The sequence below is a fragment of the Oncorhynchus keta genome, chromosome 6 (assembly GCF_023373465.1).
Source record: "Oncorhynchus keta strain PuntledgeMale-10-30-2019 chromosome 6, Oket_V2, whole genome shotgun sequence".
Taxonomy (NCBI): Eukaryota; Metazoa; Chordata; class Actinopteri; order Salmoniformes; family Salmonidae; genus Oncorhynchus; species Oncorhynchus keta.
The window spans coordinates 10,240,799-10,257,414 of record NC_068426.1 but is presented as its reverse complement, the minus strand read 5'-3'; the positions used below and the strand labels follow the sequence as shown (position 1 = coordinate 10,257,414).

Genomic DNA, 16,616 nt, shown 5'->3' with positions numbered 1-16,616 from the left:
ACAATTAAAATACATCTTTCTTTTATGTTGAAATATTTTTTTTCAGGCAATTATGAAATATATAAATGCCCTATAAAGCTTTGGCCAACACATTTGGGTAAAAACAGCAGTCAGAAACAGTCGGTAAGGGCCAATGGACAGCTGCATGCCAGTTACTTCTTGTTTTCATACCCTTCACTTCCTCTTCCTGTCTGTCCTGCAAACCCTAGGTCTAGTTTACACCTGACATCTCTTATCGAATGCAGACACCAGTCTGACATATTTACCCAAAAATGTCAACTTCACTTCTGCTTCATTCATATATAACTAGGGCAAAATAACTTGGTCTGTTTATGCCAACTGATATTGATTTAAACCTAACCATTTGGTCACAGCTGCAGACATAACTATGACCTCTTCCTCATATTTGATGGTAATTCTAACGTTGGGTTGATCTCCTCAGGCTCCTCATTTCCACCTAGTTCCTCGTTAGTGTCTGTGTCTGAGTAGTGAGGAATTACTTTTGTTCTGGTTTGGTTAGTGAAGTCAATTTCAGTAGAAATTAGTAAGTTAAATTAGTAAGCACCTTTTTTAACAGTAGGGTCACCCAGGGATCTTTTTTTACAGTAGGGTCACCCAGGGATCTTTTTTAACAGTAGGGTCACCCAGGGATCTTTTTTAACAGTAGGGCCACCCAGGGATCTTTTTTTACAGTAGGGTCACCCAGGGATCTGTTTTAACAGTAGGGTCACCCAGGGATCTTTTTTACAGTAGGGTCACCCAGGGATCTTTTTAACAGTAGGGTCACCCAGGGATCTTTTTTTACAGTAGGGTCACCCAGGGATCTTTTTTACAGTAGGGTCACCCAGGGATCTTTTTTTACAGTAGGGTCACCCAGGGATCTTTTTTTACAGTAGGGTCACCCAGGGATCTTTTTTTACAGTAGGGTCACCCAGGGATCTTTTTTTACAGTAGGGTCACCCAGGGATCTTTTTTAACAGTAGGGTCACCCAGGGATCTTTTTTTACAGTAGGGTCACCCAGGGATCTTTTTTAACAGTAGGGTCACCCAGGGATCTTTTTTACAGTAGGGTCACCCAGGGATCTTTTTTTACAGTAGGGTCACCCAGGGATCTTTTTTAACAGTAGGGTCACCCAGGGATCTTTTTTTACAGTAGGGTCACCCAGGGATCTTTTTTTACAGTAGGGTCACCCAGGGATCTTTTTTTACAGTAGGGTCACCCAGGGATCTTTTTTTTACAGTAGGGTCACCCAGGGATCTTTTTTTACAGTAGGGTCACCCAGGGATCTTATGAAATATACTGAACAAAAGTATAAAAGCAAAATGCGACAATTTCAAATATCTTGCCCAGTTACAGTTTATATAAGGATATCAGCCAAGTCCTAATCTTCGGATTTCACACGACTGGGCAGGGACACAGCCAAGGGAGGGCATAGCCAGGCCCAGCCAATCAGAATGAGTTTTTCCCCAAAAAGTGCTTTATTACAGACATAAATACTCCTCAGCACCCTTGCCCTCCCCCCTCTGTCGATCCCGCAGGTGAAGATGCGGTGAGATATTCACGTAAGGTGAAAACATGTTACTCTCCTCACTTGTGAAAATGTCTCACACCCTGACCTTAGAGATCCTTATTTATTCTCTATGTTTGGTTAGGTCAGGGTGTGACACGAGTGGGAGAATCTATGTTTTCTACATCTTTGTTGTTTTTGCCGAGTGTAGTTCCCAATCAGAGGCAGCTGTCTATCGTTGTGTCTGATTGGGGATCATATATAAGTTGTGATTTTCCGTTTGGGTCTTGTGGGGAGTTATTTTCTGTTTAGCTGTTTTGTTGTCTGACAGAACTGTGCGCTTTCGTTTTTTCTACTTTGTTATTTTGTGTTCAGTTTATTAAAAACCACGATACACCTTGGTCTCCTTCTTCAATCCACGAGAGTCATTACAAAATGTGATGTTAACATGTGAACTCTAAATTTAATAGATGTGAATATATGGTTTCACGTGTGAAATTTAAACTCAACATGTGAAAACAGATATTTCACATGTGAAACTGCAAATTTGACATGTGTTTTTTTTGTCAGGGGACTATATTTGACTATATTGTCTTATGATGCTCTAGAAATTGAATTATAGATTCAATTGTACATACTATTGTTGTCAGAGAGAGAGAGGAGGAAAGAGATTGAACTCGGAGAGGGGAAGGAGGAAAGTTGGAGAGAGAGCGAGACAATAGAGCAGGTTGGCTGTTAGGTGATCTCAAGCATGGCCCCTTCTCTCCTCCCTCCCCCCCTCCCTCCACACTGAGGTGGAGGTTATAAGTACCTGTACTCTTGGTAGTCCTCCCCCATTAGGACTCAGACCTAGAGCAGCACATGGAGACGACCACACACTGTATTCAGATTACACAGAAAGAAGACAAAGAACCTCTACGCCACATAAAGAGAGAGGAGACACAGACGAAGATAAAAAGCCATCTAGTTTCACTCAGACACGCAGACAAACAGAGAAACCAACGCCAACCAGATCCAATATGGTGTCAGCTGGGTTACAGATGCTGGGCACAGCCCTGGGGGTCATAGGCTGGATCGGGACTATCATCGAATGCGCCATGCCCATGTGGAGGGTCTCGGCCTTCATTGACAGCAACATCATCACCTCTCAGGTCATCTGGGAGGGTATCTGGATGAGATGCGTGGTTCAGAGCACGGGCCAGATGCAGTGTAAGATCTATGACTCCATGTTGGCCTTACCCCAGGACATTCAGGCTGCCAGAGCCATGACTGTCATCGCCATCCTCTCCGGCATCATCGCCATCCTATTGGCTGTAGCCGGGGGAAAGTGCACCAACTGCGTGGAGGACGAGGCGTCCAAGGCTAAAGTGGGCGTGGCGTCTGGGGTGGTGTTCATCATTGCCGGGGTTCTGTGTCTGATCCCTGTCTGCTGGACGGCCCACAGCATCATCCAGGACTTCTACAACCCGCACCTGGTAAGCGCTAAGAAGAGGGAGCTGGGGGGCGCGCTCTATATGGGTTGGGGGGCAGCTGCCCTGCTGTTGATTGGAGGAGGCCTGCTCTGCTTCAACTGCCCCGAGAAGGACGAGGGATCCTACACCGCCAGGTACAACAAGTCCCCTCGCTCTGAAACCTTGGGGCCAGCCTCTGGAAAAGACTACGTCTGAGAAAGGAAGAGAGGGAGAGAGAGAAGAATGGAAGAGCAAGAGTGGAAGAGAAGAGAGCGAGGTCTGTCTGCCATGGGGACTGTCTGTCTGTAGCTGAGATCCAGCTGTGTATAAATTGACTCTATTCTGGCACTATGGTGCTGCTGTATTAGGAAGGTTTGATAATGAGGATATTTGAAGGTGATGAGCAAAGAGGAGGACCACAGTGACTAAAGAGTCCACGGAAGTTACAGTTGAAAGTGAACCACAGCTGAAGCTAGGTATAAAATATACTTCAGAACAAGAGGATTCTATCCCATAAGTCTTTGCATAAATATTGTCTGAACCTGTATATTCTCGACTTAGACCTGAAGAAGGAACTGAATTCCTTAAAAACAACCCCATGCAGTCTGCAACATTGTCCTGGGCTGGTTTGGCTGTGTGTGTGTGTGTGTGTGTGTGTGTGTGTGTGTGTGTGTGTGTGTGTGTGTGTGTGTGTGTGTGTGTGTGCGTGCGTGCGTGCGTGCGTGCGTGCGTGCGTGCGTGCGTGCGTGCGTGCGTGCGTGTACATGTTATTGTTAATATTGTCATGTGTAGCTTTTCTTAAAGTGTATGAGTTACAGTAGATAGTTCTGAAACTGTAAATAAATATCTTCCCTATGTATTTGAATGTATGTTTTGATGGCATTTCATCAACACCATATTCAAGATGAGAAGTATTTCAGCACTTTATTTCTATCAGATGCAATAACTTTAATTCAACTAAATAGCAATTAAATATTAAACTATGTCCATAAAACAAAATATTTGTCAGGTATTTTTCCCTGCAGTTGTATTATCTACGGGGGGAATTCCTACCCTTTTCAGACTGTTCTCTCTGCTACCGCACAGCAAGCGGTACCAGAGTGCCAAGTCTAGGACCAAAAGGCTACTTAACAGCTTCTACCCCCAAGCCATAAGACTGCTGAACAGCTAATCAAATGACCACCCAGACTGTTTGCATTGACCCTGCTGCTACTCACTGTTAATTATCTTATCTATGCATAGTCACAATCGTTTTACATGTACATATTACCCCAATTACCACTACTAACCTGTACCCCTGCACATTGACTCGGTACCGGTACCCACTGTATATAGCCTCACTACTAACCTGTACCCCTGCACATTGACTCGGTACCGGTACCCACTGTATATAGCCTCACTACTAACCTGTACCCCTGCACATTGACTCGGTACCGGTACCCACTGTATATAGCCTCACTACTAACCTGTACCCCTGCACATTGACTCGGTACCGGTACCCACTGTATATAGCCTCACTACTAACCTGTACCCCTGCACATTGACTCGGTACTGGTACCCACTGTATATAGCCTCACTACTAACCTGTACCCCTGCACATTGACTCGGTACCGGTACCCACTGTATATAGCCTCACTACTAACCTGTACCCCTGCACATTGACTCGGTACCGGTACCCACTGTATATAGCCTCACTACTAACCTGTACCCCTGCACATTGACTCGGTACCGGTACCCACTGTATATAGCCTCACTACTAACCTGTACCCCTGCACATTGACTCGGTACCGGTACCCACTGTATATAGCCTCACTACTAACCTGTACCCCTGCACATTGACTCGGTACCGGTACCCACTGTATATAGCCTCACTACTAACCTGTACCCCTGCACATTGACTCGGTACTGGTACCCACTGTATATAGCCTCACTACTAACCTGTACCCCTGCACATTGACTCGGTACCGGTACCCACTGTATATAGCCTCACTACTAACCTGTACCCCTGCATTGACTCGGTACTGGTACCCACTGTATATAGCCTCACTACTAACCTGTACCCCTGCACATTGACTCAGTACCGGTACCCACTGTATATAGCCTCACTACTAACCTGTACCCCTGCACATTGACTCGGTACCGGTACCCACTGTATATAGCCTCACTATTGTTATTTTATTGTTGTTCTTTTAATAATTACATTTATTTTCCTTTAGTATATTTAGTAAATATTTTCTTAACTCTATTTCTTGAACTGCATTGTTGGTTAAGGGTTTGTTAAGTAAGCATTTCACGGTATTACTTTCATGTTGTATTCGGCGCCAGTGATAAATACAATTTGATTTGAGTTGAGCACTTGTAAATTAAACGTCCCACTAGACATCAGTTCAACACATCTAGTTTTGATTTACATTTGGTTGAGTTGTCAACTACCGTGATTTCAATGTGAAATCAACAACAAGTCATTTCACTACGTCATTAGATTTAGGTTCAAAGTTGGGTTCAAAAACAACTTAAGCAAGAAAATAGCACGCCATTCACCCGCTATTAGTTTGGCGTGGAGATCAAATAAATGAAGGTCTGGCGGCGGTGTGTATACAGATATTCTGACCGTGACTTAATTCCACCACCTTTACGTGCGACGAAACGATGAATAAGGTCGAGCAACCTGTCGGTTCCAAGTGGAACGACATCTACTTTATTTATTTCTGATAGAGGTAACACCATTCTACATGCACTGTAATTTACAAATTGATAAGAGCTATTGATAAGTGCTATTGATAAGTGCTATTGATAAGAGCTATTGTTGATAAGAGCTATTGATTAGAGCTATTGATAAGAGCAATTGATAAGTGCTATTGATAAGTGCTATTGATAAGTGCTATTGATTAGAGCTATTGATAAATGCTATTGATAAGTGCTATTGATAAGTGCTATTGATAAGTGCTATTCATAAGAGCTATTGATAAGTGCTATTGATAAGTGCTATTGATAAGTGCTATTGATAAGTGCTATTTATAAGAGCTATTGATAAGTGCTATTGATAAGTGCTATTGATAAGAGATTTTGATAAGATAAGAACTACTGATAAGAGCTATTGATAAGAGCTATTGATAAGAGCTTTTGATAAGAGCTATTGATAAGAGCTATTGATAAGAGCTATTGATAAGAGCTATTGATAAGTGCTATTGATAAGTGCTATTGATAAGTGCTATTGATAAGTGCTATTTATAAGAGCTATTGATAAGTGCTATTGATAAGTGCTATTGATAAGAGATTTTGATAAGAACTACTGATAAGAGCTATTGATAAGAGCTATTGATAAGAGCTTTTGATAAGAGCTATTGATAAGACCTATTGATAAGAGCTATTGATAAGAGCTATTGATAAGTGCTATTGATAAGAGCTATTGATAAGTGCTATTGATTAGAGCTATTGATAAGAGCTATTGATAAGTGCTATTCATAAGAGCTATTGATAAGTGCTATTGATAAGTGCTATTGATAAGTGCTATTGATTAGAGCTATTGATAAGTGCTATTTATAAGAGCTATTGATAAGTGCTATTGATAAGTGCTATTGATAAGAGATTTTGATAAGATAAGAACTACTGATAAGAGCTATTGATAAGAGCTATTGATAAGAGCTTTTGATAAGAGCTATTGATAAGAGTTAGGTAAATGAGAAATCAATTGTTTTAGATATATTTGACCTTGTGATCACTGGAGACCAATGTGATACCTGTCATATGGCAGCAAACTGAAGCATATCAACATATCACCTTTTCCACAGTGAAGTTTATGAAATGCTGGCCTTATAACTTGAAGGGATGAAATTTGAAGACCCAAGCTGGGAGGGTAGCGCCAAACCTGCCGAGTTGGTTTATGATTTCTACAGTGTTTTAGTTATTTATATGCCCTAACTTTTCACTGTATATAAAAATATATATTGGTAGCCACCATCAGTTTTTATTTTATTTAACTAGGCAAGTCAGTTAAGAACCAATTCTTATTTACAATGTCAGCCTAAGAACAGTGGGTTAACTGCCTTATTCATGGGTAGAATGTCTTTTTTTTCTTGTCAGTTCAGGGATTCAATCTCGCAACCTTTCGGTTTCTAGTCCAACGCTCTAACCAGTAGGCTACCTGCCATTACACAGTCATTTATAACTGCCACTTAAGTATTAGTTTCCTTACATTGTTGACTCACTTTAGTGTTAGTTTCCTGACATGTATAACTGTCACTTTAGTGTTAGTTTCCTTACATTTATAACTGTCACTTTGGTGTTAGTTTCCTTACATTTATAACTGTCACTTTAGTGTTAGTTTCCTTTGGCAACTTCAATTGATCCATCAATATATGTTGTACATAAAAGCTCTACAAACCCATGTTTTAAAAATTAGAATTCAAAATTACTTTCCTAACCTAAAGAATATACAAGATCAGAGTATTTTTAAATCTACCAATTGGTGCTGAAAATGAGAAGTGTATTTGCATGGCTTTCTTTCATTGATCTCTAATTATCTGAACGGTCTCTCCATTATATTATATATATAAATATGTATATATATATAATTAATTAAATAAATAAAGATGAAATATTCTAGTGCAGTGGTCACCAACCCGTCGATCACGATCGACTTGTCAATCGCCAAACATTTCTGTAAAAAACCCAAAAGGATAAAGTCTTGTGTTCCTATTTTATTATTGTTAGACTCGGGCTGTTGGTGGTAGATGCAGCCAATGCAGCTGCCCTGCGCGCCGGATAGGCAAACTGTTGCCATTTCACGTGTCTGCTGGAACAAACTCTGCCTTCCCGGTGGGCCCGGGGAGGAAATCAAGTGTACTCTAAGTCTACCACTGGCCAATCAGATTGCTCAGATGACCGAGTCTGCAGGAATGTAGCAGGCATGAAAGAAAGCTAGAGTAAAGTTCGTACTATAAGATTTCAAAATGTTTAAAACCATGGGTAGAGATAGACTGTCAACGAATACAGCAAAGAGCTGCTGTTTTTATGAGTGACTTCATGTTTAAGTTCTTACTCAGCACTGTCAACACTTTGTATTCAAAACTTTTATAAGTCATAAAATGCGTGTGTTCTTCCTATTTCCACTCAGCGCTACAACAAGCAGCAATGAATTAGGAAAGTGTATCTATAGGCGTTGTCATTTTCATTGTCATTATTAGCATATTTGTTTTTATTTAATATCAAGGAATATTTCACTTTCTCTGTTCATAGGAGTAACAAGGTGAATTTGTGCATGAGGCAGAAATGATGCGGTGCGACTCGAGTTTCGCCATCAGCTGGAAGACGGTGTCCCTTTTTGGTCAGTGTCAGTGGAGGAAAGGGAGAGCGGAGGGATGTTGAGAGACGGACCTTCAGTCTGCTGCTCTCTCCCTCCACTGAGACTGACCATCAGATGCAGACACCATCAGCACAGTAAAATAAAAAGCAAATGAGTTAAATGTGTGCTCACTCAGCTGTTCATCACAAGTATTTTTTTTAAAACTAAGCAAGTCAGTTAAGAACAAATTATTATTTACAATGATGGTGGCTACCGGCCGCATAGTGGATCTATTACCGGTGTGATCATATAGCCTACCTCAAATTTTGTAATATAATTTAAAAAACAGTCCCGAACAACAATGCATTGGCAGGTAAATTCAAGCAAAGACAGTATGGGGTGAAAATGTTTTGGGCCTATAGCTTACTGCACAAACCTCATTGCTACAGTACTGTTTTTAATTGGTCAATGTTACATCGGCTTACATTTTTTAAGTCGGGTTAATAAAAAAATCAGAGTGGTAGATCTCGGCATGCATTTTGACTCAGAAGTGATCTTGACTCACAAAAGGTTGGTGACTAATGTTCTAGTGAGTCTGTCGAGATAATTCAAGTTAAAAGGTACACCAAATTGAAGTGGATGGCTTTTGATAAATGTACTGAAAACCCTATTGAATGAAACTCCACAAGAAAATTGGTTTGCCACCGAGGGTTTTCAGCAATTTCATATCATTTATTCAGTGAGCGTGGTTACGCATAAGGTCATTCTGAATACCAACTACTGAGAAGTAGGTAGGAAAGGTGTGTGTAGGAAAGCCATACATTTCCTAAGTCTGAATCAGGCCCTAAATTACTGGCTATTAGTTTTTTTTCACCTTTATTTAACCAGGTAGGCTAGTTAAGAACAAGTTCTCATTTGCAACTGCAACCTGGCCAAGATAAAGCAAAGCATGTCGACACAAACAACAACACAGAGTTACACATGGAATAAACAAACATACAATCAATAATACAGTAGAACAATTATATACAGCATGTGTAAATGAGGTAGAATAAGAGAGGTAAGGCAATAAATAAGCTATGATGGCAAATTAATTACAATATAGCAATTAAACACTGGAATGGTAGGATGTGCAGAAGATGAAACTGCAAGTTGAGATACTGGGGTGCAAAGGAGTAAGATAAATAAATAAATACAGTATGGGGATGAGGTAGATAGATGGGCTATTTACAGATGAGCTATGTACAGGTGCAGTGATCTGTGAGCTGCTCTGACAGCTGGTGCTTAAAGCTTGTGACGGAGGTAAGAGTCTCCCGCTAGATATTAGGTTATAAGTTATATAACTTGTAAACTTGAGTGCTGACAAACAAAACATTTTGGGACTACGTCAACAATGAACTATTGAAACAAATCCCAAAATATCGTTTTCAGGTGGAATTGTAAAACTATGTATTCATTGCCTCCTACTGCCCTGAGGAGGTATAACATTCTGGTCTCATGAGGTACTCAATACATTTACATTTCAGCAGTGGAGTAAAAGTAAAGATACCTAAATAGAAAATGACTCAAGTAAAAGCAAAAGTTACCCAGTAAAATACTACTTGGGTAAAAGTCTGAAAGTACCGGTGGTACAGTGGTGGATAAAGTATTCAATTGTCATATTTGAGTAAAAGTAAATGCGATACATCAAATTCCTTATCTTAAGAAGACCAGACTGCACAAGTGTTATTATTATTTACTGACGATTATTATTAGTTGTTTATTTTATTTTTACGGACAGCCAGGGGCACTATTTACAATTTCAGTATTTGTGTTTAGTGATTCCGCCAGATCAGAGGCAGTAGGGATGATGCCTTATTATTGATAAGTGCTTGAATTGGACCATAATTCCGTCCTGCCTGAGCATTCAAAATATATCAAGTACTTTTTGGTGTCAGGAGAAATGTATGGGTGTAAAATGTACATATTTTCTTTAGGAATGTAGTGGAGTAAAGTTGTTAAAAAATATAAATAGTAAAGTACAGACACCCCAAAAAACGACTTAAGTAGTACTTTTACTTAAGCACTTTACACCACTGAATTTCAGTCTTTAGGTAGGATCCACAGTTGGATGTCACTCACTGTAAAGACAGACTTGGAAATAACATACTGAAGTTAATAATGTGTGTGTGTGTGTGTTCAGGTGGGGGTTGGAGAGAGAGACATTGTCCTGTGTTTGGGAGCGTTGCTTGAGATCCTTCAGTAAAGCTCATATCACCAGAACAAAACACACAAAGAGCAGGAAACAAGGCCCAGGGATATCCAGTGTCACCGTTCCTCTATTGTTCGGGAGCATAGAAACCCAAACCCAAACCCCACCCTCCCCACCTCCCTCCAAAGTGTGATCTATATAATAAGATCCTGTTTACGCCTCGTCATCCCAGAACTCAGGCTATCAGAGAGAAGGAAGAAGACCACCAGTGGTCGGTCTGAAGGAATAAGAGGCAGACGAAGAAGAAGGAGAGGAGAGCCTCCATTGCAACCTTTCCGTGTTCGAGACTGTGCAGCATTGTCTAGACAGAAGCAGTTTGACTTGATCCAATCATTGACAAATAACCGTGTAGAGGCTAAATGTGTGCAGGGGTGTAAGTCGATCATCTGTACAACAGCAGCAGTAGATTCAGCGTACCAGCCGTAGTAACCAGCGGCACTAGCATACCTTGAACTTCGAACTTTGTATACTTCAGCCATGGCTTCCCAGGGCCTCCAGATTATGGGAGTAATGCTGGCCATGATTGGCTGGCTGGGGACCATCCTCACTTGTGCCATGCCCATGTGGAGGGTCACTGCCTTTGTCGGAGCCAACATCGTCACCGCTCAGGTCATCTGGGAAGGGTTATGGATGAACTGCGTGGTTCAGAGCACGGGCCAGATGCAGTGTAAGGTCTATGACTCCATGCTGGCCTTACCCCAGGACCTCCAGGCCGCCAGAGCTATGGTCATCGTGGCAGTGATTGTGGGCGTCTGCGGTGTCATGATGGCCATCGTCGGGGGGAAATGCACCAACTGCATGGAGGACGAGGCTGCCAAAGCCAAAGCCTGCATCATCGCCGGGATCATCTTCATCATTTGTGGCCTCCTCATCTTCATCCCTGTGTCATGGTCGGCCAATACCCTGATCAGAGACTTCTATAACCCCTTGGTGATAGAGGCGCAGAGGAGGGAGCTGGGGGCGTCTCTGTACATCGGCTGGGGCTCCGCAGGGCTGCTGCTGTTGGGAGGGGGTCTGCTCTGCTGCAACTGCCCCCCCAAGGAGGGCAACATGGGCAGGCCATATGTGGCGGCTAAGTTCGCCCCCGTCCGGACCACATCCCCATCCATGAACTATGTGTGAGTGAGGAGTAGAGTCTCTGGTGGATATGGGGACATTCTACATTTTTTACATTTGACATTTTAGTCATTTAGCAGACGCTCTTATCCAGAGTGACTTACAGTTAATGCATTCATCTTAAGACCGCTTGGTGGTACAACCACATATCACAGGCATAGTATGTACACTTTTCCTCAATAAAGTAGCTATCAGCAAAGTCAGAGCTAGTAAGGGGAGGCGTTCAGGTGCTTTTGGAAGATGGGACTGGGGATATAGGAGCAGGATGGGGTGTTCAGTGTTACAGATGAAATGTTGATGCTCTTATTGAGTTGTCCGATGCTCTTTTGCAGATGACACTAAGTTTTGTCTATTCTACATATTGCCAGCTCTATGTTCTAAGTATATATTATATCTTATGACATGATATGATCTTGGGTCTGCTCCGCTTGATATATTTCTATATTCTGAATGTTGCTAGGTGACTTTGAAGTTGTAATGTTTTTACATTGATGTCCTCCTGTGACAACATTTATTTTTTCTGCTCAAATTGAATGTTACATTCTGTCTGTATCCTATTATAAGAGTGCTCTCTTTTGTATGCTTTTCAGTATGTGCATTTTTCCCCCTTCATTTCATAAATATTCACATTTTAAATAAAAGTAGATTTTAAAACGAAAATAAATGTGTTTGAATATAAATATTTAGCATCATGGTTTAAATTACGTTGTTGTTCTCTGTTCATTCGAGTTGCGCAAAGTAGACGCATAGACCTAGATTGATTGATTAAGAGGAATTTCTATTGGCAAGTGCATTTTTCGCCGTTAGGCTGTTCGACATTTTTAAATTGACTGTCCTCGTGGGGTGACAGTATTTTACAGAAAAAAAACGGAATTACAACAGATTTCGGTGACACCTCGACACAATCCGTTTGAGCGCGCCTGGAAACACAATGACGAGGAATCCAGCTTTTTGTCAAATTGACGTCTGATTTGAATTTTCGCAGCAGGTTAGGAGAACTAACTTAGAAGGTTAGGACAATTAGGTTGTTAGGAAAAGGGTTAGGGTTAGCTCAAATGCAACAACAACAAACATCCAGTGAAAAAAGATGGATCCCTTCTAGCCACGTCTGGTCCTTCTGTAGCTCAGTTGGTAGAGCATGGCGCTTGTAACGCCAGGGTAGTGGGTTCGATCCCCGGGACCACCCATACGTAGAATGTATGCACACATGACTGTAAGTCGCTTTGGATAAAAGCGTCTGCTAAATGGCATATATTATATATATTTAATGGCAACAGAGAGCGCGCCTCTTTTCACATACAGTAGGCAACAGACCGCACATCTATCTACCAGATCCTTTTCAGGTGAAAATAAATGTCAAAATGTATATATAAATATTCCCCCGCCCAGTTTATCTCAAGACGGGTTTCTGAAAAGGAATATTAACATAATTTCTGTGCTGAGCATCACTCAGTTTTCAAAATTCGTTGAGAAATTTTTTTTTTTTTTTTTTAAGTAGGCTAATGTCCCAAAAGGGATAGAAATCTGGGAAAATCCTCCCAAAACACGATGTTGTCTGTTTACAGTTTGAGCAAAACTCAGTCAAAATTCAAAACAGTATGAAATTATTATTCAATTATTATTCTGATGTAATCGATAACCATTCTAAATGCGCAAGCTAAACAAAAGACAACATATAGTCTACAAAGTAAACTAGGCTATAGGCTATAACAATACACAGGCAGAGGTTCCTAAACTTTTTCACTCAGTCCCCCCTTCCAGCATTGGGGAACATCCCGCGCCCCCTGCGCGCTCGCCACGTGTATTTCTATGGGCACAAGCACAGTTCATGACACAAACTGTTCACACCCCTCTTGTTGGTGGATATAATTTTGCAGGTTTAAAGCTTATTACCTGCAGTTCTACACATTTTTTCATAGGGTGCAAAGAAAATGTTGCCATTTTAAAGCTAATATATATTTTGCCATGTCTAATGTGTATTCATTTGATATTTGAGTGAGAAAAAAAATTACAACAATATCTATGAGCTTAAAACAGCCAAATTAAAAACGTTAGCTGAGATGAGCTGGTTGATCTGGACATTTCTGAAAAGCTATAAATAACTCTAAGCCAGGGCTGTCCAACCCTGTTCATGGAGAGCTACCGTCCTGTAGGTGTTCTACCCATCCTCCATCTAGCGCACCTGATTCTAATAGTTAGCTGGGTGAAAAGCTGAATCGGGTTAGTTACAACTGCGGTTGGAGGGAAAACCTACAGGAGGGTAATTCTCCAGGAACAGGGTTGGAGAGCCCTGCTCAAAGGTATGAATTGACTAACATGAGGAGGAACTGATTTCGAAATTGCACCTTGTGCATTCTCCTAGTACGACTTTCACCCACAGTTTGAGAACTTATGGGCTAAAGCACACATCTATTTTGAAACGCACGTTCCAAAAAAGAGTAGTCAAAGAAATTAGTAGCACAAACAATTCACAAAACGAAAAGAAATCTAAAAACCCTTTCCATATATATATATATATATATATATATATATATATATATTTTAATTTACAAACTCATAAACATTATATCACCGACGCAGAGGACTTGGGCGCGATGTACTTCGCTCCATTATAGAAGGTCTCCCCTCGACGGGCACTGACAGCAAAGGAGCGCACCCCCGATCAGGAGCGGTCCTGACGCACCCCATCCGAAGTACAGGGACGCGCCCAGCTCTCTCCTCTGTGAGTCGGGTACCAGGGAGTTGTAGAGCGCCCCAGCCACAAGGAAGAACACCCCGGCAGTGATGGCCACCCGGGCCTTGGCTGACTGGTCCCCGACGCAGGTGGTGCATTTCCCCCTGACAACCGAGAGCAGGAACCCGAACATGGCCAAGAGGATGGCGATGACTACCATGGCCCGGGCGGCTTGGAGGTCCGGAGGCAAGGAGAGGGGTGAGTCGTAGACCTTACACTGCATATGGCCTGTGCTCTGCACCAAGCACGTCATCCACAGAGCCTCCCAGATGGTCTGCGCCACCACAATGTTGTTTCCGATGAAGGCCGAGACTTTCCACATGGGGAGGATGCAGATGATGTTCCCCATCCAGCCCAGCACCGGGAAATCTGCAGCCCCAAAGATACCATCGTTGCCAGCTACTGCTACTGCTACTATATGGATCTCCCTCTTCTCCTCCAAAAAGCAGACCGAGTGTGTGACCCCTAAAGCAGAATAAGGTTATATAGAGAGCCAACCGAGCCCCCTCCATCCTCGGGTGGGCTTTGGCTCCGTTACTAAGAGATCCACACATCTATCACGCTGTCCTGGAGTTCAGGAATGTTCTTCCCACACAGGAAGCCCCTCAATGTGCCTAGCTCTGTACAAAATCCTGGAAAAATAACCTACATAGGAATGTGTCTTGGGTCATTGCCAAGAGATATGCACCACATTTAAATTATTATAATTTCACATCTGAAAAATAGACTGCTCCAATCTGCAAAAGTAGGCTACTCAATTATGAAATAAACTTGTCGCAACGATTCTTGTGAAAAAGTTTATTTGTGCGGGTTTTGGCTTCTAATGGTCTCTCCAGTTTTGCATTGGCTGTCCTACCCAATGCCACAGGTAGAGAGGTGTGTGTGAAACAGAAGATAAGCGCTTCGTGGCTGCTTACAGGCCAATACACAGACTGGGTGTCATCTATGGCTGATTAGTTAACCAGCCACTATCTGAGCCTTTTTTTAAAATTATTCAACGAGCAGGGGAGAAGAAGAATTACACATTCTAACTCAAATAATAAAATGTTACACAATATATTTTTATATTTGCACTATTGCAAATATATTTTTTTACATCCAAAACCATGAACGTGATTTTTTTTTACATTAAATCATTAGGACACTTATCACAAATTATGTTTTTTACTACCATGCACTACGATGGACACTAACTTTGGAGCCAGACCAGATGGTCGAAACTCAGCAAAGGCCTTTAACAGGATGCAGTAAAGCATGCTGTTGTTATCGAATAAAATATACCTTCCCAATTAAATGTGACGTCAACTAAATAAAAACACAAAATAGGAAACAACCAAGAGCTCAAAAAAAGTTAAATAGGCTGCTCACATTTAATTTGAGATCTAAAACAGCATTGCTTTGTAGGCTTATATATTACTTTTGAAAAGCTTTTCGACAGTCGCGTTATATAGAAAATGAAGAAAGCAGGGAAGGAATGAAAGAAAGAATGACGGTGTGAAGGAGACGTATTATATCAGGGACTTTTGCTGCGTTCAAATACTAGTCGGAACTAGGAAACTCGGAACTACAACCAAGTAAGCAAGTGGGACATTTTAGTTTACTCGTTCGAGTATCACTTGAACGCGACAATAGCCCACGTGGGGATTTGATTTCCGTTGTTGGATGTTAAAATTATAATTTATCACAGAAACCAACAGCTCACTCATGAGCATCCATTAGAATCCAACAGCCCATGCGTGGCGAACTTTCAATACTCTCCAAACTGACGCACAGGTTTTACGCACAGAAAGCTTAGCCATTCGGGTTATTTGGAGATCAGTGGATACAACTGCGTGTAGTTAACATGCTGCACATGAACGGACTGGGACTAATAGACTGACAGCTGGTATCAATGACAGTAAATTGCGTAGTCTATGTTCAGCACTTTGTGGCGGAGAGGGGAACGATGCCTCATTCATGTGCTTGTCGGAACTAGGAAACTCGGACATTTCCGACTTGCTAGGTCAGGGGTGGGCCGAGTGACTGCAGGTTTTTGTTTTTTAACTTTCAATTACCAGGTGAGGGGAGTTACTTATTAATCAGTTACCTTAAGTCATCAATTAAGTGCAAGGGTGAAGGGAAAACCCGCAGACACTCGGCCATCCGTGGAATGAGTTTGACACGTGTGCTAACTGGTTGAGCGCGGCACGTGTATAACTACAACCATTTCGGACATTTCTGAGTTTCCTAGACCGACTAGCGTGTGAATGCAGCATAACATATGGGTAGTTTG

At 41.7% G+C, this 16,616-nt stretch overlaps 1 protein-coding gene and 1 pseudogene across 1 annotated transcript; one reads left to right on the top strand and one right to left on the bottom strand.

Annotated features, from left to right (window-relative positions):
• Window positions 1–2,430: 2,430 nt before the first annotated feature.
• Window positions 2,431–12,274, top strand: LOC118384910 (claudin-4-like). Its single transcript, XM_035771615.2, has 2 exons — window positions 2,431–3,011; window positions 10,970–12,274. Exons 1-2 carry the CDS (start codon window positions 2,528–2,530, stop codon window positions 11,614–11,616), a joined length of 1,131 nt encoding a protein of 376 aa, XP_035627508.2. The 5' UTR covers window positions 2,431–2,527; the 3' UTR covers window positions 11,617–12,274.
• Window positions 12,275–14,180: 1,906 nt separating this feature from the next.
• LOC127930690 (claudin-4-like) lies at window positions 14,181–15,966 on the bottom strand (annotated as a pseudogene).
• Between the last annotated feature and the right edge of the window lie 650 nt (window positions 15,967–16,616).